Genomic DNA, 25,923 nt, shown 5'->3' with positions numbered 1-25,923 from the left:
CTCCTCCTCTTTTGCTTTCATCTTTTCTTCTTTCGCTTCGCTTTTTTCTTCACTGACAATTTTTAGGCTCTTTGTGTTTTCCCGTGTGTGTGTGTGTGTGTGTGTGTGTGTGTGTGTGTGTGTGTGGTGATCTTTCCTGTTATTTTCTTTCTTTTTCTTCTTTGTCTCTTTCAGTTATTCTCTTCATTCCCTTTTCTATCCAATCCTTTATCTATGTTATTTTTTTCTTTCTCTGTTATCCCTTTCATCTATTCCCTCCTTTCCTTCTTCCATCCTTCCATCCATCTATTCCGTCCTTCCTATATTTCTACCTTCCTCTTTTTTTCTCTCTCCAAACCACGTACGCGAAGAAGAACAAGATTTTTTTTTTTTGTATTCTTTCCTTTCTTCCTCTATTTTTCCCTCCTTCCTTCCTTCTCTTCCCCTTTCCCTCCATCCTTCCCTTCCTCCCTCCTTCCTTCCCTCCCTTCCCCTCTCCCTCCTTCCCTTCCCCTCTCACTCCTTCCTTCCCTCCCTTCCCCTCTCCCTCCTTCCCTTCCCCTCTCACTCCTTCCTTCCTTCCCTCCCTCCTTTCTTCCTTCCTTCCGTCTCCCCCCTTCCCTTCCCCTCTCCCTTCTTTGATCCCTCCCTCCTTCCTGTCTCTTCTTCCCCTCTCTCTCCTTCCCTCCTCCTCCTCCCCCTCCCTCCATCCCTCCCTCCTTCCTTCCTTCCTTCCCTCCCTCCCTCCCTCCCTCCTTCCCATCCCCTCTCCTTTCTTTGATCCCTCCTTCCTTCCTGTCTCCTCTTCCCCTCTCTCTCCTTCCCTCCTCCTCCTCCCTCTTCCTCCATCCCTGCCTCCTTCCTTCATTCTCTTCCCCTCTCCCTCCCTCCTTCCTTCCCTCCCTCCCTCCATCCACACTGTAATTTCACCTGCCTCATCAGCTCACCTTTCCTCCCTGCCTATCTCTTGCCTCCCTCCCTCCCTTTCCTCCCTCCCCGCCCCGTTTTCGTCTTCCTTACTCCCACTTTCTCTCCTTCATTATCTATCTTTACCTTCCTTCATTTCTTCTTTAACTCGTACACGTCCATTAATTCCCTATATCCTTCCCTCCTTCCTTTTCTTTTTCTATTCTTTTCCTCATTTGCAAGTCCTCAGTTTTCCCCTTTCTTCCTTTTCTTTCCTTTCTTTTGCTGTCTTTCTTTCCCTCATTTCCCCTCTTCATCCTTCCTTTTCTTTTTCTCCTTTTTCCCTCATTTGCAAGTCCCTAGTTTTCCCCTCTCTTCTCTCCTTTCTTTTGCTGTTTTTTTTCCTCATTTCCTCTTTCCATCTCTCCTTTTCTTTCCTTTCCTTTCCCCTCATTTGCAATTTCCCAGTTTTCCTCTATTTTTCCTTCCTTTTCTTTTCATTTTCTCTATTTGTCCCTCATTTGCAAGTCCTTACATTTCTCATCCCTCATTTTTTCCTTCCCGTCTATTAATTTTCTCCCTCTCTCCTTTCCTTCCCTTTCTTTTTCTCCTTTTTCTTCATTTGCGAGTCTCTAATTTACTGCTCTCTACTTTCTTCCCTTTTTCTAATCTAACACAGCAAAGCAAGACACCCTCCTCCCATCTCCTCCCGTAGGTAAATTTCACACTAACTAATTCTGCAGGAAGGTTGTTGCAGTGGCGGATAGTACTCTTCGGGACCTCTCATTTATAAGTCCCTACATTTTTCACCCCTCTCTTTTCCTCCCATTCTCTAATCTAACAGCCTGGGAAAGACACCCCCTCTCTCTCTCTCCTTCCCTCCCTTTTTTATTCTTTCTCTCCTTTTTTTCTCATCTGCTAGTCTCTTTTTTTTTTTCTCTCCTTCCCTTTCTCAAATCTAACCACCACGTCGACACCCTCCCTCTCTCCTTCCCCTCTCTCTTATATCCTTTTTCTCTCCCTTTTTCCTCATCTGCTGGTCTATTTTTTTTTCTCTGCTTCCCTTTCTCTAATATAACAGCAATGGAAAGACACCCTCCCTCTCTCCTACCCTCCCTCTTTTTCTCTCCCTCTTCTCTCATCTGCTAGTCTATTTTTTTCTCTGCTTCCCTTTCTCTAATATAACAGCCATGGAAAGACACCCTCCCTCTCTCCTACCCTCCCTCTTTTTCTTTTTCTCTCCCTCTTCTCTCATCTGCTTATCTATTTTTTTCTGCTTTCCTTTTTCTAATATAACAACCACGTCGACACCTTCCCTTTCTTTTCCGTTGCTCTCCTTGTCCATCATCTGCAAGGCTCTACATTACTCATCTTCTTCCCTTTTTCTACCCTCAAACCCACGTTCATCAGTTCCAACCTTCCCTCCTTCTCTCCCTCTCTTTTCCTGTTCTCTCCTTTTCCCTCTCCCCTCCCTCACTTCCTCCCTACCCAGCGTGCCAGATTATCGTATTCATCACAACGTATTTATCATTTTTTAAGCCTCAAACTTTCGTACCTACACAAATAACGACAGAAAATCATCAAAGTTAGCATTAAAACTGTTATTTATTGAGGTTTGCGTTTTTTGCTATCGTTATCGGTCAGAAACTACGGAAATGCAATGCGATGAGTACGATAATTTGGCAACGCTGTCCCTACCTCCCTCTAATCGAACACCCAACTCAAGATACCTTCCTACATCTCCTCCCGCAGGCACAAGCTTCACGCAGCAGGCCGTTCTGAAGCTAGGGGGGCGGGATGGTCGGCTCCACGGCCTCAACTTCCCCCTCCCTCCCCCGCCCGCCGCTACTCTCGCCCGCCGCCTCGTCGCCCCTATCGGACACCAGATTGACCTCCACCTCCACCACGTCGCTGTCCTCGCCACCCCAGACGCCCCCTGCACTGCGGTAGGTGGTAGTAGTAGTGGTATCAGTAGTAGTAGTGGTAGTGGTAGTAGGGTAATGAGGTAATGGGGATTGTAGTATTTTTTCTTGTGATAGTGTTTGTAGTAGTAGAAGTAGTAGTAGTAGTAGTAGTAGTAGTAGTAGTAGTGATATTAGGAGAAAAGAGAAAGGAGGGAAGAGTGTGCAAATAGCGTGTGTGTGTGTGTGTGTGTGTGTGTGTGTTCCGGTTGGGTTTAATTTCGAGGGAACACGATTTACTTTGTCCTTGGAGTGTGATTTTATGGACTTTATTATGTGTTTGTTTTTGTGGACGACCCCGTGTGTGTGTGTGTGTGTGTGTGTGTGTGTGTGTGTGTGTGTGTGTGTGTAGGAAATAGATAAATAGATAGATAGAGAGAGAGAGAGAGAGAGAGAGAGAGAGAGAGAGAGAGAGAGAGAGAGAGCTGTCCCGAAACTCGTTTAAACTGTAACTTGAACAAATTAAACGTTGAAGGGTGAATATCTCCCTGTTTTTATTTTTTTTACGTTTTAAATTAAATACATCTATTACGTTTGCCGGGCGTATTTGATATTTGGATTAACTTTCAAATATATTCCCAAAGTGTTCGTTATTTGTAAGCGTGTAACATTTTCACGTCAGCTGTCATTTATTTCAACATTTATTTTCAACATTTATTCATTCTTTTCTGTGGAGGGTTTTTTTTTTTTTTTTCCGGCGCCGTGACCTTGGAAGTTGGAATTACTTGTGAAAATGAAAGGAGGATTTCTTTTGTTCAGACTCCTTAGTATGCTAATGCTGTTTGTCTCTCTCTCTCTCTCTCTCTCTCTCTCTCTCTCTCTCTCTCTCTCTCTCTCTCTCTCTCTCTCTCTCTCTCTCTCTTTTTTCTTTATTTATCAGTCTTTCTATCTATTTATCTATCTCCTACACACACACACACACACACACACACACACACACAGTACCAGCACCACCATGGAATTTATGTGTGAATATGTATGGTCAATTTCTACCCATCTACATATCTACCTATCTATCTTTTTTATCTATCTGCATCTATCTGTCTATCAATTCGTGTTTTTTTCAGGACTACGTGGAGGTGGAGGACTTCTACGCGGAAGGTCGAGGGGCATTGTGGCGTGTGTGCAAGGTGGCGCCGGGCGAACCAAGCCAGCTCACCATCCGTTCCACCTACAACACGCTGCTGGTGCGGGAGGTTCACCAGCCACCACCACCGAAGCCAAAGCCAAATGGACAGCCCCTCACCACAGCCCCTACCCACCCTAACCCCTCTGTACCTGAAAGTAACTCCTCCTCTTCCTCTTCGTTTTCCTCGTCTTCTTCTTCTTCACGTGTGTTGCAGAAAGAGCCATCTGTTGTGTATCAAAAGGCTCTTCATCGACGACGCTCTGCTCCTTCTCCTCCTCCTCCTCCTCCTCCTTCGTCTCCTCTTCCGCCTACTGTCCCTCATCTTCCTCTTCCTTATGCCTCCTCTGCTACTCATACGAACTCTTCCTCATCCTCATCCTCATCTGTTCCTAATCCTAATCCGCCTTCCCCGCTCACCACCACCACCTCCACCTCCACCAAGGCCCCCACACACCGCCTCCACCCACACCCACCGCCACACTACGCCCCCGCCCATCACGCCGCTCCACCGAACTCCCACAACGCCGTGCTATACAACTTCGGTCTCCACAGTCATTCCTCGCCCCCCCCTTCCACCCTATCCTCTCATCCTCAAGTTGTTATTTCCTCTTCCTCCTCCTCATCATCCCCCTCCCCCTCCCTCCAGCCTCTCTCCCCTCCGTCATCGTATTCTGTTCCTTATTCTCCCTCTTCCTCCTCCTCCATTGCCGCCTTCAGTATATCCTACAGTATTGTACCAGGTAAGAACATACATACATACATACATACATACATACATACATGCATGCATACATTCACATACTTATTCCCGGATGTGATTAATTTGTTCATGTCAATATAGTTTGTTAATCATATAATTTATTAATCTCTCTCTCTCTCTCTCTCTCTCTCTCTCTCTCTCTCTCTCTCTCTCTCTCTCTCTCTCTCTCTCATCTCTATTGTCTCGGAAAGTCATCTCTAATTCGTCTTCTTCTTCTTCTTCTTCTTCTTCTTCTTCTTCTTCTTCATCTTCTTCCTCATCTTCTTCCTCTACTTCTTCTTCTTCTTCTTCTCCTTGTTTTCTTCTGCTTCTTCTTCCTTTTCATCTTCTTCCTCATCTTCCTCTTCTTCTTCTTCTTCTTCTTCTTCTTCTTCTTATTATTATTATTATTATTATTATTATTATTATTATTATTATTATTATTATTATCGTCCTCTCTCTCTCTCTTTTACAGATCCCGAGTGGCTTAACAGGTCGCGGGGGGCTGGTGTGGTGGGGGGCGTGCTGGGGGGCGTAGGGGTGGGAGCGGGGGACGGGGCTGGTGTGGCGTGGTGTGACCCCTCCCCCTGCCTCAACCACGGGGTGTGCGTCGACGAAGGGAACAACCACACCTGTGTTTGCTCCGGGGGATACACGGGGGCCTTCTGCCAGGTGAGTGGGCGTGCCTTTGTGTGTGGGGGGGAGGGGGGAGGGAGGGAGGATTTTGGGTGTCTTTTTTTTTTTTCTTTTTTTACAGCAAGGGAGGCAGCTCAAGGAAAAAAAAAGAAAAAAAAAAAACAAGGCAGGCATTGCTTCAAGTGTATGTATTTGGGTTGGTGGGTTGGTTGTTATGAAGGTGGTTAGATGGATGAATAAGATTGTGGATGGGATGTTGGTGGGAATGGGTTGTAGGTGGGTGAGTGCAACTATCTTGGTATACTTATTGGTTAGTGAGTGTAGGTGTGTTGGTGGTTAGGTTGTTGGGGAGGTGGTTACTTGGGTGTGTAGGACAGGGTGAAAGTGGGGGATGTAGGTGCGTGAGCGGGTGAGAATGTACATCTGGGTATAGTCATTGGAACGGAGGAATAAGTGTTTTCGTGGTTGGTTGCTTGGGTAGTACAGTTTATGGGTAGGTGGGTAGCAACGGTGCCAGATTGTCGTACTCAGCCGCTTATATTTCCCGACTTCCTACCCCAAAACTGTCTTGTGGGCTCCAATAACGAAACTCTTCTATAGTTATCGTTAAAAGAGTTAGATCCTGATATTTCTTGGCACTTGTTAGGCGTCAGAAACAGGTAAATACTATGCTCTGAGTACGATAATCTAGCAACGGTGGTGGGTAGTTAAGTGGTTGAATGGGTGGGTCTCTCTACCTGAAATACCTCCACTCTTCCTGTCTCCTTTCACTACCAACGAATTAAATGGTGTAGCCAACGTCCTTTCCTTGCTGTGATAATATACTCATTCTTTCGCTAATACTTATATCCTTTCCTAATCCCTTTTTTGTCTCTTCTCTCACTTCTCTCAACTCTCCAATCCTCCTATGATATTTCCCCTTACCTCCCCACCTAACATTTCTTTCGTTTATAACACTCCCTTCTCTCCCTTATCATCTTCCCTTCAATTAAAAGGATTCCTGATGTCTCCCCTTGCTTCTACATTTTTTCCTTTTTCCGCTCAGCACCTTCTGTCTCCACCTTCTCTCCCCTCCTTAACACGCCCCTCCTGCTCTAGCCTTCACCTTCCTTTCCCTTCCTTACCTTCGTCTCAGTTAGTCTCCACTCGTTCCTTCCCTTTTTCTCACTTTCCCATTTTCATTTCTCTCCGCTCTAAGACTTCGCTAATTCATCCCTCACTCAACAGATAACCTGGTGCGACGTGTCCCCTTGTCTGTACGGCCGCTGCCAGCCTGGAGGTGACGGGAACGGCGGGTTTCTGTGTGTGTGCGAGCCGGGCTACTCCGGACAACGGTGCCAGATCCGCGTGTCCCCTTGTGATGGTGACCCGTGCCAGAGCCGAGGGACCTGCACCGCCGCTAACCACACCTTCCATTGCCAGTGCCATGCGTGGTGGGAAGGTGAGGGAGAGGGGGAAGGGGGAAGAGAAGAGAGAGTGGGAAGAGTTTGTATATGTGTGGAGAGGAAAGAAGAGGAGATAATAGAGATAGAAGAGATAAAAAAAGAGTGGGAATTATTTGTGAAGGAAAAGAGGAAAGAGAAGACAAAAGAGAGAGGGAGAGAAGGGAAAAGAGAAAGCGTAGGGAGATGAGGGAGGAAAAGAAGGGGAGATAAGAAGGAGAGGAGGGAGGGAGGGTGGGATTGGGGAGAGAGGAGAAAAGGGTGTGTGTGTGTGTTAGTGTCAAGTTGTTTGTTTGTGTGTTTGTGTGTATTGTTTCTCTCTCTCTCTCTCTCTCTCTCTCTCTCTCTCTCTCTCTCTCTCTCTCTCTCTCTCTCTCTCTCTCTCTCTCTCTCTCTCTCTCTCTCTCTAATCCTTATCTTTTTATGATATTTTTTTGTTTGTTTGTTTTTCCTTCCATCAGTAATTTCACTAATGAATCATCAAAGGCATTTTTTCTCCCTCTCCTCCTCCTCCTCCTCCTCCTCCTCATTCCCATGCATGAATAGCGTGATTGCTAATACGTGTGAGTGTATGTGAATAGATCAAGGTGTTAATGAGGAGTACAGATGAACTCATTTGAAAGGCCGCCAGGGGTGTGTGTGTGTGTGTGTGTGTGTGTGTGTGTGTGTGTGTGTGTGTGTGTGTGTGTGTGTAGAGTCACTTCTGCCCCCATTACGAGTTCACAAAAGATCAAACGTTAATTGTTTTTAGAGCATCTCATTCAAAGGTATTTAACTCCCATTGTAGACAGAACAGAAAACAAAAAGATCAAACGCTTATATTTATCTCTCATCTCATTAAAATTCCTCACTTCCTATTGTAGAAAGAACAGAGAATTATGGCTAACCTTTCATACCTGGCTGATGCATTACAGGTGAGCGTTGCCAGAACAGGATGCTGAGGATACCCTACAAGCCCTTATCAGAAAGGATCTTCGAGGAACCGTTCTGGCTGGGGCTCATGACGGTGGCGGTGGTGATGGGCTGCATCGGCGTCATCTTCTGCATCAAGAAACACTTCGCCGAGAAAATCGAGAAGTTCTTCGCGGAGGAGATCGAAAGGAGCAAATATGGTGAGAGCCGGAGGGAGGGAAGGAGGGTGAGAAAGAATAGGAAGGATAGATGAGTAGGGGATTAGAGGAGGAGATAATCTGTGGACGATTTGTTTTAATGAGAAGAAAGGAAGAAATAAATAAAAATAACGAGGGAAAGGAAAGGGTAGGAGGGTGATTAGAGAGAGAGAGAGAGAGAGAGAGAGAGAGAGAGAGAGAGAGAGAGAGAGAGAGAGACGCCAATGTTTAGTTCCCCAAGCAAACAAAAAATCATGCACTTTATAAATTATCACACACACACACACACACACACACACACACACACACACACACACACACACACACACACACACACACACACACACACACACACACACACACCTGGCCGGCTTGTTGGTTACCTGCCCGGCTGTTATGATAATGAGGACAATTATGCCCCAATTTGCCAGGTGGGCCGCTGGTTAATAAGGTCACCTCTTAATTGGCCGCACCTGCATCGATAGGTAATTACAACGAGGTGTCATTAGCTGCTGGTCAATAGCTCGAAACACACGCGCAGAATATATATAGAGTTTTGTTAAGCGTTATTCCGTTTTGATTTACAGTGTTAGTTAAAAGAGGGAAATATTGTTTGGGTAATTATCAGTTGTTAATGCGTGTGAAATTATGTTCTTTGTTATAACACGTGTGTAAAAGAATGATAAAAAAACGTATATTAAAGTTCAGTTACCCGTTAAACAAATGTCAATCCATATCATTAGTAAAAAAGTGAAAGTTTGGTTAATTGTCAGTATTGAATGCACGTGTGATTACCTGCTTGTTCAGACACACCAGCGGAATATATGTATAAAATTCCTCTAACCACGGTGCAATTTTAATTCCACGTTTCAGTAAAAAAAAAAAAAGCAATTAGAGCCTGAGTAATTATCGATAATGAATGTGCCTGTTACGCTGACAACGAAATTTCCGAGTAACTTTTTCTTTTTTGGTGTGTGTGTGTGTGTTTGTGTGGGTGGGTGTGTGTTTTAATTTTGGGGGATAACCTCCACGTGAATAATGACATCGGTAATTTAATGTTGATAATAAATGCGTTAAAAGTGTATGTTAGAAAAAAAATTGTGATATTTGCCGAAAAAAAAAATAGTTACCCTCTGTAAGCGTCTGAAAACTTCGCGGTCTTGCCCCAGAACTGACGAGCGCGCACACACACACACACACACACACACACACACACACACACACATACACATACACACACACATACACGTACACATGCCGGAGAAACTACATATGGAAATTAGATCCCTGAGCCACAAAGTTATTATTCTATGGACGTTACAATTTCCCCTTGTTTTCCCCTTCCCCCCCTCTCTCTCTCTTTCTCTCTCTCTCTCTCTCATCATATCCAAGCTGACAAATTCCCTCCCATGCATCATTCTTAGGCCTAACTTTCCTAATCCAGTGTTGGAAGGCGTTCGAGAGGAGGGAGAGAAAATATATCGACTTATGTGTTAGTGTGTGTGTGTGTGTCAGTCTTGTGTAATTAAAGTGTCAGTCCGGGAGAGAGAGAGTATATTAAAGTAAGGTTTGAAAAAATGAAAGAAAGAAGGAAGGAAGCGAGTAATGACATAAATGAGGAAGGGCTTGAAGAGAGAGAGAGAGAGAGAGAGAGAGAGATTATTTATGTATGGTTTGAAAAGGTGAAAGAACGAAGGAAGGAAGCGAAAAGTGACATAAATGAGGAAGGGCATGAAGGAGGGTGTGTAGGAGAGAGAGAGAGAGAGAGAGGAGGGTGAGGGTCATTGTACATAAGTCAGCAATATTTGATAAGTAACAGAAATGATTTTATTGTAGACTAAGTTTGTTTAATCAATAAGAAAGACGAAATTAATGTTTACACACGGATATTTTAATTCCAAATGTGCATTCTTCTTTTTCTTGTAGCATAGAGCTTCATTTGAAAAGTAGAGGCAATAAGTATATAATCACAAGTTTCATATATATTCTTTTTTTTTAAATCTACAAGTTTTTTTAGGTTAGTTTAAAGTTTTCACCCAAATATCCATGACCTTTTGCGGTTGGTTACTTATCTTCAATAGTAAAATCCTCCAGGTCAATTTTGTATTACTCTAGATTGCAAAGTCATATTAGTGAGAGTTGTGTTTCCAGTTAACTCTTCTTCCATACTAAAATCTTCCACTTAAATCTTGCAATGCTGTAGACTGTAAGGTTATATTAGTTAGGGTTGTGTTTCAAATTAACTTTTCTTTCGTAGTAAAATCTTTCAGGTGAATTTTTGCATTGCTGTAGACTGTAAGGTTATATGATTTGCCTTTCGTTACTTCTCTCAATAGTTAAATCTTACCAGTAAATCTTGCATTGCTCTAGACTGTAAGATTATATTAGTTAGTGTTGTGTATCTAGTTGACTTTTCTGCATTCTTCGTCCTTATCCTACTACATACTCCTGTTCTTAGTTTTACAATATCAAACCTTTCATAAAATCTTCCAGGTGAATATTTCTTTGCTCTAGCCTGTAAGATTATGTTAGTGTGGGTGATGTTTCTAGCTTACAATCCTTCAATCTTTCTCCTTATCCTCCTTTTCTTGCTCTTAGGGTGACAGTAACAGACCTCTCGTAAAATCTTTCAGGTGAATCTTGCTTTGCTCTAGCCTGTAAGATTATGTTAGGGTGATGTTTCTAGTATACAATTCCTGCATCTTTGTCCTTATCCTCCTTTTCCTTCTCTTAGGGTGACAGTAACAGACCTTTCGTAAAATCTTCCAGGTGAATCTTGTTTTGCTCTAGACTGTAAGATTATGTTAGGGTGATGTTTCTAGTATACATTCCTTCATTCTTTGTCCTTATTCTCCTTTTCCTTCTCTTAGGGTGACAGTAACAGACCTCTCGTAAAATCTTTCAGGTGAATCTTGCTTTCCTCTAGATTGTAAGATTATGTTAGGGTGATGTTTCTAGTATACATTCCTTCAGTCTTTGTCCTTATCCTCCTTTTCCTTCTCTTAGGGTGACAGTAACAGACCTTTCGTAAAATCTTCCAGGTGAATCTTGCTTTCCTTTAGCCTGTAAGATTATGTTAGGGTGATGTTTCTAGTATACAATTCCTGCATCTTTGTCCTTATCCTCCTTTTCCTTCTCTTAGGGTGACAGTAACAAACCTTTCGTAAAATCTTCCAGGTGAATCTTGCTTTCCTCTAGATTGTAAGATTATGTTAGGGTGACGTTTCTAGTATACATTCCCTCCATCTTTGTCCTTATCCTCCTTTTCCTTCTCTTAGGGTGACAGTAACAGACCTTTCGTAAAATCTTTCAGGTGAATCTTGCTTTCCTCTAGATTGTAAGATTATGTTAGGGTGATGTTTCTAGTATACAATTCCTGCATCTTTGTCCTTATCCTCCTTTTCCTTCTCTTAGGGTGACAGTAACAGACCTTTCGTAAAATCTTCCAGGTGAATCTTGCTTTGCTCTAGCCTGTAAGATTATGTTAGGGTGATGTTTCTAGTATACAATTCCTGCATCTTTGTCCTTATCCTCCTTTTCCTTCTCTTAGGGTGACAAGTAACGAATCTTCCCTTTCAGAGCTGCTAACACGTCAAAATATAAAGGCAAATAACTTACTCCTAACAGCTTTGTATTAACCGCTTCCTCCCCCCGGACAGGCTCCCTCCGCACGACCATTAATGCAACACCTTTCCTAATAATAACAGGCTCCAATATCCTCCCTCGAAAGGCTGAATAAACTGAATAACGCGTCCTTTTAGTGAATAGATTTTGCGTAGATGTTTGAAATCCGCACCCCTTCCGTACCTTCCCTTCCTCTCATTGCCCCCACGCCCTCCTCTCTCTCTCTCTCTCCCTCTCCCCTTGATCCCTCCTCCTCATCCTCCTCATCCTTCCCTTCCTCCCCCATCAGAGCTTTCGGCGCAGCGATAATTGCTTTTATTTTTTCGTTTTCATTAATAGTGAGATTCGCTTATATAGGTTCTGATCCTCCTATGTATATCTCGGAGGCTGGTTTGAGTTTTTAATGTCTTTTTTTTATATTGGAGTATTTTGTGGAAAAGGAGTATTTGTGGAAGTAATCGAGGAATATATTTTTGTATCGTAAGAGTTCTTTGTAAAGGAGGAAATATTAATCATAAGAAAAAAAAAATGAACGTGCTAAGTGGAAGAAAATAAATCTAAATAAAAATGAATTGAAAAGTGAATAATTACTAGAGAGGAAAAGAATAAAAAAAGATAAATGGAAGGAAAGTCAAGGAAGGTGGAATTCTATGCAAGATGAAAATAGAGGAAGACCAATAGAAGAAATGGTAATGAAAACAAAAGAGCATCAAGAAAAACTAATAAGCTTAAATAGAAATTGTGGTTTATATAGAAAAGCATGATTGAAAAATGAGTAATTGCTATAGAGGGAAAAAACTAATAAATGAATGGAAAATAAAGGAAGATGAAATTAGGAAAGAAGAAAACAGAGGAATGATGAAAGAAAACAAAAGAGCATCAAGAGAAATTAATAAACCTAAACAGAAATTGTGGTTTATATAGAAAAGCATGATTGAAAAATGAGTAATTGCTCTAGAGGGAAAAAACTAATAAATAAATGGAAAATAAAGGAAGGTGAAATTAGGAAAGAAGAAAACAGAGGAATGATGAAAGAAAACAAAAGAGCATCAACAAAAACTAATAACGCTCAAGACACTTCCAGACATTTTTTTTTATTTCGTCTTAATTGATAAAAGAATAAAATATAGGAAGACTAATAGAGGAATGATAAATGGAAACAAAAGAGCATCAACAAAATCTAAACGCCCAGACCCTTCCAGATATATTTTCATTTCGTCTTGGTAGAAAAAAGAAGAAAATATTGGATGACTAACAGAGGAAATATAAATGAAAACAAAAGAGCATCAACAGAAACGAATAACACTCAGACACTTCCAGATATACTTTCATTTCGTCTTAATAGAAAAAAAAATATGGGAGGATTAACAAAGGAATGATAAATGAAACAAAAGAGCATCAACAGAAACTAATAACACTTAGACACTTCCAGATTTATTTCCATTTCGTGTCAAGAGATAAAAGAAACAATATATTAAGAACCAGTATGTTTCCAGTCTTATAAATCAAAGGAAACGGATGAAGAAGATAGTTATTCAGTCTTCAAAGTAAATATATGAAGACGCGGCTATTTACATCTTCAAAGGGCTGCTCTTGTCTGTTCTGCTCATACATTCTCCTACCCTCGCCGTGCCTGGAATATTCAAACTAAAAGAGAAGGGGAAAAAAAAGGGCCGGTGATACTTTCTTTCATCAGTTTAGGCCTAATGTCCTTTGAATAGGCTTACGTGTGAGTGACTTGCCAATTCCGCTGATCCTCCATAAATAGGTTCGAGATGGAGTGTTGGATCCCACTGAGCTGCTGAATAAGGTGTTAAAAATATCCAGATCGGCCTAAACAGTTTCCAGATGCCAGTGAGAGTTTCCAGCAGGTTTAAAACACTATCAGTCAATCCCCCGAGGAAATTTACGTCCTTAATTCATTCCTTATTTGTAGGATTCAGTACAGAATTATAAGTAGGCCTACCATGAATGAAATAGTAAGGTACTTTTTCAATTACGTTTTTAGGCCTCGAGTGATTATCAAGGGACAGTAGTGATAACCTCAGTAGTTTGTCTTTGTTTTTTGTTTTAATTCATTCATTCCTTATTTGTAGGATTCAGTACAGAATTATAAGTCGGCCTACCATGAATGAAATAGTAAGGTACTTTTTCAATTACGTTCTTAGGCCTCGAGTGATGATCAATGGACAGTATTAGTGATAACCTCAGTAGTTTGTGTTGTTTTTTGTTTTAATTACCCAGAGCGCGAAAAATTCCATTGGGTGATAATGTTACCTCTGATCATTATCGTATTAGGTATAAAGACGAAGGATGTTACGAGCTTTATAAGAGAATCACTACTTTTTTTAATTAATACGGTTGATAAAAAGAATAATGGGTCGAAGTCCAAGTGTGTCAGTCCTCCGTAACAAAAGTGCGATGGAAATTAAATGGAGTCAATCCTTTACCGATGATACTGAATCCTTTGTAGAAGAACGGAGGATAATTGAAGCGTTCCATCCCCAAGAAAAAGAATAAAATAAAAAATGAGCATCGATTACAGTGGAAATTAAATGCAGTTAATCGTCTGTCAATGATACTGAATCCTTTTTAATAGAACGGAGAGTGATTTAAGCGTTCCATCCGTCAGAAGAAGAATAAAGAAAAAAATGAGCATCGATTACAGTGGAAATGCAGTTAATCGTCTGTTAATGATACTGAATCCTTTTTAATAGACCGGAGAGTGATTTAAGCGTTCCATCCCCAAGAAGTATAAAGAAAAAATGAGCATCGATTATAGTGGAAATTAAATGCAGTTAATCGTCTGTCAATGATACTGAATCCTTTTTAATAGAACGGAGAGTGATTTAAGCGTTCCATCCCCAAGAAGTATAAAGAAAAAATGAGCATCGATTACAGTGGAAATTAAATGCAGATAATCGTCTGTCAATGATACTGAATCCTTTTTAATCGACCGGAGAGTGATTTAAGCGTTCCATCCCCCAGAAGAAGAATAAAGAAGAAATGAACATCGATAACTCTCAATCTGGTTCATTTAATTTAGTCAGTGCAACGAGTCATAGATATAATCGTTACAATCCTGCAGAACACGAGTGAAGACGATTAACTAACGATAATCCTCCACTTAGGCGATAATCCCATCATAAACAAGAGGATTACACCCCTTTACTTGATCCCAACACTTCCCCTCATCCTCTTACCCCCACACACTCCTCCTCCCCTCCCCTCCTCTGGTTCCCTTCAATCCCCTCTTCCCCATAATAAACACGTAATATAATAAGCTTAATATGTCATAATCCTTCTGTAGACACGTTGATAAAAACCCTCAAATCCTTTATAAAATGCAAGAGGAAAAAAAATATGAATAAGTGTGTATCTTTTTATATATATTTACTAGTGTCCGCTTTTATTACGTGTGTGTGTGTGTGTGTGTGTGTGTGTGTGTGTGTGTGTGTGTGTGTGTGTGTGTGTGTGTGTGTGTGTTAGAGCTGTTTCCATCATAGTAGTTGTTGATAGTGGTAGTTAGAGTTAGTTAGCGGTGGTGGTGATGGTGGTGGTGATGGTGGTGGTGGTCATGTCATAGTACTAGAGTAAGCAACGGTGGTATTATAGTATTGCGCTGGGCTTATGGTAGTGCACTATGCTATAAACCTATCATTGTATACGTATAGTTATCCCCTACATTGTCCTCCTCCTCCCCCTCCCTTTCCTCCTCCCCACTTCCTTTCCTCCTTCCCCCTTCCTCCTTCCTAGTGTGTCACGCATACAAAGAGAATCTATTAACAGGAACCTTCTTTGGTGCCACTCACTCCAGAGGAAAAAGTAGTTCTTTGATATATTTTTTCTTTTCCTTTTTTCTCTCTTTCTATAGACCTTGGGCAGCATATTGTTCAGCAGGCCTAATTACCTGTCCGTTGCATACCTTCAGGCTTAGCGGGTCTTTCTGTTACTAATAATGATGATGATAATAATAATAAAATAAAAAATAGGCATAGACACACTAAAATAGAGTTGGATCCGTCTATTTTCTCTCTATTTTTTCATTAACGTTAAATATTTTTCGATGATATTGGGTGAAGGTTAGATGAGGATTAGGAAGGAAGGGAGGAGGAGGAGGAGGAGGAGGGGAAGGAGGAGGAGGAGGAGGAGAGTTTTAATTAAGTAAAGGAGGAAGATATTGTCTGAGAGAGAGAGAGAGAGAGAGAGAGAGAGAGAGAGAGAGAGGATATGGCTGGGATAAGGGAAAGGAAGGGAGCTGAAGCGAAGGGAGTTAATTTAGAGGAAGAGAAGGGATACGAGGGCAGGAAGGGGAGTGAAGGGAATACAAGAGGCAGTGCAGGAAATGGAGAGAAGGGGCAGAAAGGGAAAGCCGTAGAAGGGACAGGTACAGTGTTGCCAGTTTACTGTATACTCGACCATCGTATCTTTCGCTTTATTATTGGTTTTATAAGACACTTTCGCTTCTTACATCAGCTATTTCAAAAGGTCAAAGAGGGGGTCAGTCTGGTTCTAATGAGTGTTGCTTCAGGTTCACGGTACAGAATAAGGGGTAGAAAAGACTGCCCGCTCACGTACGTCCTCCCCTCACTGATAAAATGCCCATCAGCTATATACTTTTTACTCCTAATTAGTTTACCTGCACTTAATTAACTAGTTTACCTGGAATAAGGAATAGTTGGATTGTAAAAGGTTTTGCTATCAGTATATACGGACCAATCAACACAAAGGTCGTGCTATAAACAGATGTAATGAATAAGACGCTGGATGATAAAACGAAGGTGAAACGTAAATAATAAAGCACGGCATTTGAGCGGTAAAGAATAGGGCCATTTTCCAACGTAGCCAAGCGATGGAATGGAAAGGAAATGCAGTAAAAAATAATAGACAAGATAAGTGAGTTTGTATGATAGAGAAATTTGAACAGTAAAGATTAGGGCCATTTTCCCACGTAGCCTAGCAAAGGAATAGAAAAAAAAGGATGAAGCAAAAAATAATAGACAAGATAAGTGATTTTGTATGATAGAGAAATTTGAACGGTAAAGAATAGAGCCATTTTTTTCGTAGCCCGATGATAAAACGAAGGTGAAACGTAAATAATAAAACACGGCAATTGAACGGTAAAGAACAGGGCCATTTTCCAACGTAGCCAAGCGATGGAATGGAAAAGAAATGCAGTAAAAAATAATAGACAAGATAAGTGAGTTTGTATGATAGAGAAATTTGAACGGTAAAAATTAGGACCATTTTCCAGCGTAGCCTAGCGATGGAATAGAAAAAAAGGATGCAGTAAAAAATAATAGACAAGATAAGTGAGTTTGGATGATAGAGAAATTTGAACGGTAAAAATTAGGACCATTTTCCAGCGTAGCCTAGCGATGGAATGGAAAAAAAGGACAAAGTTAAAAAAAAAATAATAGACAAGATAAGTGAGTTTGGATGATAGAGAAATTTGAACGGTAAAGAATAGGCCCATTTTCCAACGTAGCCAAGCGATGGAATGGAAAAAATGATGAAATAAAAAAATAATAGATTAGAAAAGGGAGAATTTGTGTGATAGGAAACACGTTGAGAGAAAGGGATGAATCTTAGCCACGATAGGATTTTAGGGATGATTGAGGGATGACTAGCAATTAAATAGAAAAAAAGATGTAGTAGAAAATAATAGATAAGAGATAGCTGAGTTTTTTTATGATAGAAAGAACTTAAGGAGAAAGAGATGAAGCTTAGCCACGATAGGATAGAAGGGATGATTAAGGGATGACTAGCAATTAAATGAAAAAAAAGGAAGTAAAAATATAATAGCTAAGAGATAGGTGAGTTTTTTATGATAGAGAAAACGTCGAGAGAAAGAGATGAAGCTTAACCACGATAGGATAGGAAGGATGATTGAGGATAGTGAAGGATGGTAGGAAAGCAAAGGATAGGATAGGAAGAGCGAGATGAGGGATTAATTTAGAAAGGAGAGGATAGGGAAAAAGATTAAAAGAAAAAGTAAGAAAAAAGAATATTAGGTTAGTCTCAAACGAAACACACACACGTATAAAAGAAAATAGATGTTAGAAAAGGAAACGAGAGAGAGAGAGAGAGTAATACTCAAAACAGATATTATGAGTGAAATTACCATAGTCTTCCCACCCGCCCACCCACCCGAGCCCCTATCCACTCCCTTCCACCCCACCCACCAACCCACCCCAGCCTCCATCTCCCCCTCCCTTTCACCCCACCCACCTACCCTCCCCGCCACCCCATCCTGCTCTCCACTAACCAGCACACCTCCTCTCCCACCCACCTGTACTCACCTGACCTGACCTGACCTGACCTGCGGCTCCTGGGCACAACAAACAGAAGGTGGGAACTTGTTATGCATCTCCCGTTTCATTCTCTTGCCTGCCAAAGCATTAGGATTAGAAGGAGGAAGAGAGGAGGAGGGATATAAAATAGTTAGATCTTTCTCTATTCACACATAGGCACACAGAAAAAGATCATTCGCTCCCGCACTCCCTCCGCTCACTGATAAAATGCCCATCAGTTATATACTTTTACTCCTAATTAGTTTACCTGCACTTAATTAACTAGTTTACCTGGCTCATTGTGAAGGTGATTATTGAGGCTCATTTGTGTGTTTTTACCTGTTATCTGCTTCCATCTGTCTCTCTTTTTCCTGTCTTCTTTTCGTTATCTTATTTTTCCACGTATGGGTGATTACGCTCTCTCTCTCTCTCTCTCTCTCTCTCTCTCTCTCTCTCTCTCTCTCTCTCTCTCTCTCTCTCTCTCTCTCTCTCTCTCTCTCTCTCTCTCTCTCTCTCTCTCTCTCTCTCTCTCTCTCTCTCTCTCTCCAAATATTTGTTAGTGGCAGAAGGAGGAGGAGAAGTAGGAGGAAAAACAGGTATCAATGCAGAAATGAGCCTTTTTTTTTTTGCCCATTCACATTTTTTTTTAATTTTAGGTAATAACGAGTTTCTGCATTTCTTCAGTACCTCTTCTATACTGCATATGAATTGTTTTACTTCTATTTTTAATCCCGCCTAAAGATCGACAAAAATGAGCATGGATTCATTTATAAACATCAGCTTCTTGCGGTACGTTTAGTATTTCTAGTTACTGGTAATAGTTTTATTTTACTTTTCTCCTATAAACGGCATTGTGGCATTTTCTCACCTTATAAGCACCTGAGATTAAACCAGAGAGAGAGAGAGAGAGAGAGAGAGAGAGAGAGAGAGAGAGAGAGAGAGAGAGAGAGATTATGTGTGTGTAATTCACCACGGCCTGATCACGAGCTGGACTCCTCATCGCCAGCAAGTACCCTCCCGATTAGAGCAAGACTCATTAATCGTTCTATGAGTACTGCCAGGACCTCCACACACCACAAGGAGGGGCCAGTAACCGCTCCTTGTCAGAGGCTCGAACCTCCGCCTACCTGGCCGCGAAGCCTGGCAACACAGAGCTTTGACGATTGAACTACCGGAGCGGTGTGTGTGTGTGTGTGTGTGTGTGTGTGTGTGTGTGTGTGTGTGTGTGTGTGTGTGTGTTAAAAGAAAGTTCACATCACCACCACCCTCACCACCACCACTACTAACTAATAACAAAACAAACAACATTTCAATTAGGAAAGAAAACAAACAAAATATGAAGAGGAGGAAGAGGATGAGCATTTACAAGAACAAAAACAATAATGAAGATAAAACAAGGAAGGGAGTGACGAATGAGAGAGAGAGAGAGAGAGAGAGAGAGAGGGAGAATGTGAGTGACCGTGGTGGTGGTGGTGGCGTATGTTTCAGGTACAATGTCGCCAGCCCCCTCCCGCCTGGCGCCTCTTCCCAGCCCCACCGGCCTCAGCCCTCGCCCCCGCCCCAAGTCCCTGTTCGTCAGACTCAATAGTTTTCGCAAAGCTTCGCTGCTTAGTCTGTCCTCCACCGCCTCCAGCCCACAGTGTGATGCTCCAGCCTTTACCTTTGATGATTTGCTCAGACTCCACAAACGTAAGACAGCCAGCCCCCTATCCCGCCTCCTCTGAACCTAACCTTCTCTTCGTTTTTCTTATACTTTTTTGACTTGTTTCTTTTTGTTCTCTCTGTGCCTATTTCTTACTTTCTCTTTTCTTTCGTGCTGATTCTGTTTTGCTCTCTCAGTCTAATTCTTTCCCCCTTTTTGTTTTTGTTTTTTATTCCTTCGTCTTGTTTCTTTTTGTTCTTTCTCTGGTACCCACTTTTTTTTATCATCGTTTGTCCTTTGTCCTGATTTTTTTCTTTGTTTTCTTTTTGTGTCTGATTCTTAACCCCATTCTTATTATCCCTCTTCTTTCGTCCTGATCCTTTTTATTCACTCTATTTCTCTCTGTCTGATTCTTATCCTCCATATATTCTTTTTAATCTTGATCCGTTTTGTTCTCTTCCTGTCTGTCTAATTCTTAACCCATTCTTATTTTCCTTATCCTTTGGTCGTGTTCCTTTTCTTTCCCTCTTTCCGCGTGTTTGTTTGAGTCTCACCTGTTTCCGTTTCGCCTTTACCCTTCTGATCATTTTCCGTATCATCTCGTCCTTATGCTAAGTCTTGGGCTACTCCATCCCTCTTTCATCTACCTCACTCCATATCTTACTTACTCGTTGCATCCATTTTTCCACATAACTCTATCACCTTCCTTTCTCTTTTCTTTCGTCTTTCTTTCTTCATTTTACTTCCCTTCAATCTTACCTTCCGTCAGTCTTCATTTCCTTCTCTCCTTAATTATAACTTCCTTCATTACTTCACTTTTTTTCCTCATCTCCCGTTATTCTTCCTTCCCTTCTTTCTTCTCTAATCTTAACTCATCCTCCCCTCCGTCTATCTCAATTCTTTCCTTCCTTCCTTTTACCTTCTCCTCCGTCATTTTTCCTTCTTTCCTTCCTTCCACTTCATTCCCTACCCCGTCTTTTTATCTTCTTTCCTTCCCTCCATCCTCCCCTCCTTCCAATTAAACACCAATCACTCTATCTCTCCTTCCTCCCTTTTATCTCACCTCCCTCCTTCCCTTCCTATTATTTCACCTCTCGTTTTGGCCTCTGATCTCTTCCCCCTCTCTCCTCCTCCCCTCTTCCTCGCCTCCTTCCTCTCCACCATCCTCTTAACTTTTTGATGTAAGTTGTCAACATCCCCCCACACACGACCACAAGCGTAAACTCAACTTTTCTAAGCCTAAAATCCTCTTCCAAAATGGGCCTAACTTTTTTCTTTTCCTCTTTTTTTTTACGTTTTTTTTGGCTTTTGTTTTTTTGTATCAGTTATTTTCTCATCAGTTATTCTCTCTCTCTCTCTCTCTCTCTCTCTCTCTCTCTCTCTCTCTCTCTCTCTCTCTCTCTCTCTCTCTCTCTCTCTCTCTCTCTCTCTCTCTCTCTCTCTCTCTCTCTCTCTCTCTCTCTCTCTCTCTCTCTCTCATTCTTATTTTTCTTGTTCTTGTTTTTTTCTTGATTGTCTGTTTTTTATTGTTTTTTATTTCTTACCTTTTAAATATTTTCATTTCCTTACGTCTTTCTCTTCATCCATTTACATAATTTTGGCTTATTTTCCCATATTCTCTTTCCTTCCATCATTCCTTTTGTTCTTCATTCCTTCTTTCCCTCTGTCTATTTCATTCACGTTCCTCTCTTTTTCCTTCTCTCCTTCCTTTCGTTCACTCGCCTTTATTTTCCCTTTCTCCTTTTCTTTCCTCTTTCCTTCGCTAATCCTCACCTTCCCCTGTTTGTTTTTTTCATCTCCCTTCCCTCCATTCTCTTTCCTCCTTCTGACACACACACACACACACACACACACACACACACACACACACACACACACACACTCAGACCTTTATCCTTTTATCTTCCTCTCCCTTCCTTACTTCCTCCACCTTATTTTTTTCTTTCCTGCCCTCATTCTCTCTCTCTCTCTCTCTCTCTCTCTCTCTCTCTCTCTCTCTCTCTCTCTCTCTCTCTCTCTCTCTCTCTCTCTCTCTCTCTCTCTCTCTCTCTCTCTCTCTCTCTCTCTCTCTCTCTCTCTCTCTCTCTCTCTCTCATTTCTTCCTTCCTTCCTTCCTTCCCTTCCATTATTACCTTCATCACTGCGTATAAGCCCTCCTCCTCCTCCTCCTCCTCCTCCTCCTCCTCCTCCTCCTGGCTCCGCTGTGCCCTGCTTGCATATTGCCCTGTATCTTAGCAGCCCTCTTCCTCCTCCTCTTCCTCCTCCTCCTCTTCCTTCCCTCGCCTCTTGCCTGGTCTGCTTTCGTTGTCGCAGTTGCTGTTGTTGTTGTTATAGCTGTTGGTGTGTTGTTCCTCCTCCTCCTCCTGCTGCTTCTGCTGTCGGTGCTGCTTCTGCTGTATGCGCGCAGCAGTGTGTGAGGGAAGGACATGGATGTGTATGCATGTATGTGTTCGTCAACGTTGCCAGATTGTCGTACTTTGCCTCGTATGATTCCGATTTCCGACCCAAACACTGCTTTCATCACCCAAATAACTGCTTTTATATGGTTATCGTTTAAATGGTTAATTATTGGTGCTTCTTGGCAACAGTTATGGGCCAGAAACCAGTAAATACGTGGCTCTGAGTACGATAATCTGGCAACGGTGGTGTACGTGTATGTGTAGGGTGTATGGTGAGTTACCCTTTTCACTGCCTTCCCTCACGCCTGGATGAGAGAGAGAGAGAGAGAGAGAGAGGATGCTGTGTGCTCCCCTTGGTGTGTGTGTGAGGAAGTACTGTGTCTGTGATTGCCTCTCCCTCGATGACTTTATTTTGTTGTTATCAGTTAGTGTGAAGAGGATTTTTTTTCACACCGTCAATCATATTTTTAGGAGTTAAAGTGTGAATGGGATTTTGTTTGTTTGTTTTTTGTTTTGCTTTGTTTTGTCCACACCGTCAATCATATTTTTAGGAGTTAAGTGTGAAGTTGTTGTTGTTTTTCCCCACACACCGTCAATCATATTTTTAGGAGTTAAGTGTGAAGGGGATTTTTTCACACACCGTCAGTTATATCTTTATCAATTACTGTGAAGAGGATTTTTTTTTTTTACACCGTCAATCGTATTTTTAGGAGTTAAGTGTGAAGGTTTTTTTTCACACACCGTTAATCATATTTTTACCTTATACCTTTAGGAGATAGTGAAGAGGGTTTTTTTTGGACACACCCCATCAATTCTAGAGTGACCTCGTTCATTATATCACAGTGGCTTTTGGTGGATATGTCTACAGTGAAGTTTTTTTCTAGTTTTCTTTTGAGCATTAGATTATAGTGACTTTTTTGAGGGGGGACAATAGTCTACATTAAAGGCTTGTCTTCGTTTTTGTACATGTTTACTATAGAAGGACTTTTTGAAGGATTTAGTGTTTATAATCAGGTGTTTCTTCTGTGTACATGATGTCTATTATAGAGTGACTTTTCGCTTATTATAGAATGAAATATTTTGATGGACAGTTTCTAATATACGTTTTTTGTTTTCTTCTATACATGGTGTCTGCTATAGAGCGACTTTTTGGGGATGTCTATAGTAGGTTTTTTTTTTCAATGGTGCCTCCTATGGTGATTTTTAAGTGGATGGTGACTATAGAAGTTTTTTTTAGGGGAGGGGGTAGTTTATGCAATAGTTTTTTTTTCTTTTTGTTTTTGGTTCATGCCTAAAGTGCAGGGATATAGATTAACCAGTCTTTTTTTTCCGTAAGTAAGAAAGTGATTGCGTTGGTTTAAAGAAATAGCTGACGAATAGAAGAAAAATATATATAAGTACTAGCTAAAATCCCGAGTGTGTGTGTGTGTGTGTGTGTGTGTGTGTGTGTGTGTGTGTGTGTGCGCTGATCTCTTCCCTACACCTGTACATATTTTCTCATTTTGTTGTTGTTGTTCTCGTATTATTCTCGCGTGTTTTTTTTCTCTGATTTTCCTGAACACTTTCTTCCTGGAGCTGTTCTTGATCATCCTATTCTTGTCGTTTTCTTTCTTCCGTGATTTTTCTTCCATTTCCCTGACCACTTTCTTCCTGTTCTTCATCACCCTGTTCTTGTCGTTTTCTTTCTTCCGTGATTTTTCTTTCATTTTCCAGACCACTTTCTTCCTGTTCTTCATCACCCTGTTCTTGTCGTTTTCTTTCTTCCGTGATTTTTCTTTCATTTTCCTGACCACTTTCTTCCTGTTCTTCATCACTCTGTTCTTGTCGTTTTCTTTCTTTCGTGATTTTTCTTTCATTTTCCAGACCACTTTTTTCCTGTTCTTCATCACCCTGTTCTTGTCGTTTTCTTTTTTCCTCGTTTCTCTTATTTTCCTGACCACTTTCTTCCTGTTCTTTGTCCTTGTTTCTCATATTTTCCTGACCACTTTCTTCCTGTTCTTCATCACCCTGTTCTTGTCGTTTTCCTTTTTCCTTGTTTCTCATATTTTCCTGACCACTTTCTTCCTGTTCTTCATCACTCTGTTCTTGTGGTTTTCCTTTTTCCTTGTTTCTCTTATTTTCCTGCCGACTTTCTTCTCGGTGGAATTCTTCGTGTACTTGGTCGTGTTCTTGCTCACCTGTCGGCCTCACCTGTAAATATCATTATCATCATCAGCTGTATATAATCATCCGCCGAACAAAGGCCTCTCCTAACTTTTTTTCTCATTCTCTGTCAGATGTTTGTGTACTCCATCCTGCTTCGTCATAGTTTATACCTTCATCTTTCCACCTCATCTACGATTCTTGGGTTTGGATTGTCATTCTGTTACTTTGTGCGTCCATCTCCATCCGACATTGACCTCTACTGACCTCACATTTCTGTTTTCTTTTATAGGAGGAGTGCTTAGCAGACTTTTTTGCCTATTTCATCTTTTTTTGCCCTTGAGATGCTTCCTTTACTTTTAAAAAAAAATATCTGTCATTAGTTCTAAGCTCGATGCGACCTCCCTAAGTTAACCGCATACTCTTAAACGTCATTAGGATACCTTTAACCTTTTTCTGTTTCCTAAAAATATTTTCATATAACCTGAAGACTAAACATTTTTTCTTCGGGATTTGTTCGCCTTTCCCTGTAAGTGCAAGAATTCCTTTTTTTTAAAGATTTTGCACATGCCACCAACGATTTTCTGTAGGCTTTGGAAGAACAGTAATCTCTCTCTCTCTCTCTCTCTCTCTCTCTCTCTCTCTCTCTCTCTCTCTCTCTCTCTCTCTCTCTCTCATATTACATTGCGATACGTAAGTGTTTTCGAATTTTTACGTAATTTTCCTTTTTCTCAACGCATTTGCAACCACCGGCGTACCAAAACGTCCGAGCCACTCCTTGTGTGTGTGTGTGTGTGTGTGTGTGTCGTCCTGATGCAAACTTTGTCGAACACTCGTACGCAGCGCGTTTGTCCTTTGTTGTTCCTCTGCTCACCATCATCAGTTTACTTGAGTTGCCGTGTCAAGGGCCTGTCATGTCTCCGTTTTCTCTGATCATTTTGTCCGAATCAATTTTGTGTCGTCCATGTGTTTCTCCTTTTAGCATTTTAATTGATATCTGGTACTTTGTAATTCCGAATAGGTTAATGAGATAGTTTCCTCTCTAATTGTCTTTGTTTCTTTGTGTCTCTTTAATAGTTTCGGTTTTCGAGTGAATGAGTGAGCGAGTGAGTAAGAGATTCGACCAGTGTTTCATGAATCCCTGGACTGATCGAAGAGTGATTCATGAGACAGCGATACTTGACTTCCCCACTCTCTCTCTCTCTCTCTCTCTCTCTCTCTCTCTCTCTCTCTCTCTCTCTCTCTCTCTCATTATAAGGAATTTCAAAGCTACCAGTTTACAGTGGAGTTTCCTGACGATGTGAAAACGAAATTCGAAATCCGAGAGAAAACGGAAGTGACAGGCAATTGAAGACTAACTAAGGAAAACAGGCGGACACTCATCACTTCATAACCTGTAATCTGGTTTGTATATAATCATCCCACGCACTTGTCCTTGCTTCTGATGATCTAACTACGTGTTTGATCATTCTCTGTCCTCCTTCGGCTTGTCATCGTTGTTACTGTTGTTGTTCTGCATTTTACTATTTCTCACTTTCATATCAATTCGTCATTTCAAGATCTTCCATTGTGACATTATTTTTTTCTTGTTGTTTTGTTCTATTCTGTCGTCTTACAACTTTTTTCTTCCTTTTACTGTTCCTATCCGTTTCCTCCTCGCTTAAAAATATCGGCTTACCCAGTTTTCTCTGTTTTCATCTTTCGTATGTTTATTGGTTGTCATTTTCCTTGTATCATTCTTTATACCGTCTTTTTGTTCCTTTTATCACCGTGTACTCAAGAGTTTTCCTAAATAAATCTTCTCGCAAAGTTCTCTTCAAGCATGTCCTTCTTCAGTGATTTGCATTTTTTTTTTTCATTTCTTCCTACGTACTTTTTTTTCTTTTACCTCAAACACCTCGAAACCAACAACTCATGAGTCT

General features: G+C 41.2%; 1 protein-coding gene across 9 annotated transcripts in view; it reads left to right on the top strand.

Annotated features, from left to right (window-relative positions):
• The window catches only part of LOC127007035 (uncharacterized), a 167,387-nt gene that overhangs the window by 104,945 nt on the left and 36,519 nt on the right, over window positions 1–25,923 (top strand). For 8 of the 9 annotated variants that reach the window (XM_050877536.1, XM_050877535.1, XM_050877537.1 and 5 more), the window contains exons 15-20: window positions 2,638–2,831; window positions 3,914–4,715; window positions 5,190–5,386; window positions 6,578–6,791; window positions 7,707–7,904; window positions 19,307–19,507. In XM_050877536.1, coding sequence (XP_050733493.1) covers window positions 2,638–2,831; window positions 3,914–4,715; window positions 5,190–5,386; window positions 6,578–6,791; window positions 7,707–7,904; window positions 19,307–19,507 — 1,806 coding nt within the window. The remainder of the gene's footprint in view (window positions 1–2,637; window positions 2,832–3,913; window positions 4,716–5,189; window positions 5,387–6,577; window positions 6,792–7,706; window positions 7,905–19,306; window positions 19,508–25,923) is intronic. The other variant, XM_050877538.1, reaches the window with a different exon arrangement.

The sequence above is a fragment of the Eriocheir sinensis genome, chromosome 34, assembly GCF_024679095.1.
Source record: "Eriocheir sinensis breed Jianghai 21 chromosome 34, ASM2467909v1, whole genome shotgun sequence".
NCBI classification, from domain to species: domain Eukaryota; kingdom Metazoa; phylum Arthropoda; class Malacostraca; order Decapoda; family Varunidae; genus Eriocheir; species Eriocheir sinensis.
This window is presented reverse-complemented; position numbering and strand designations above follow the sequence as displayed.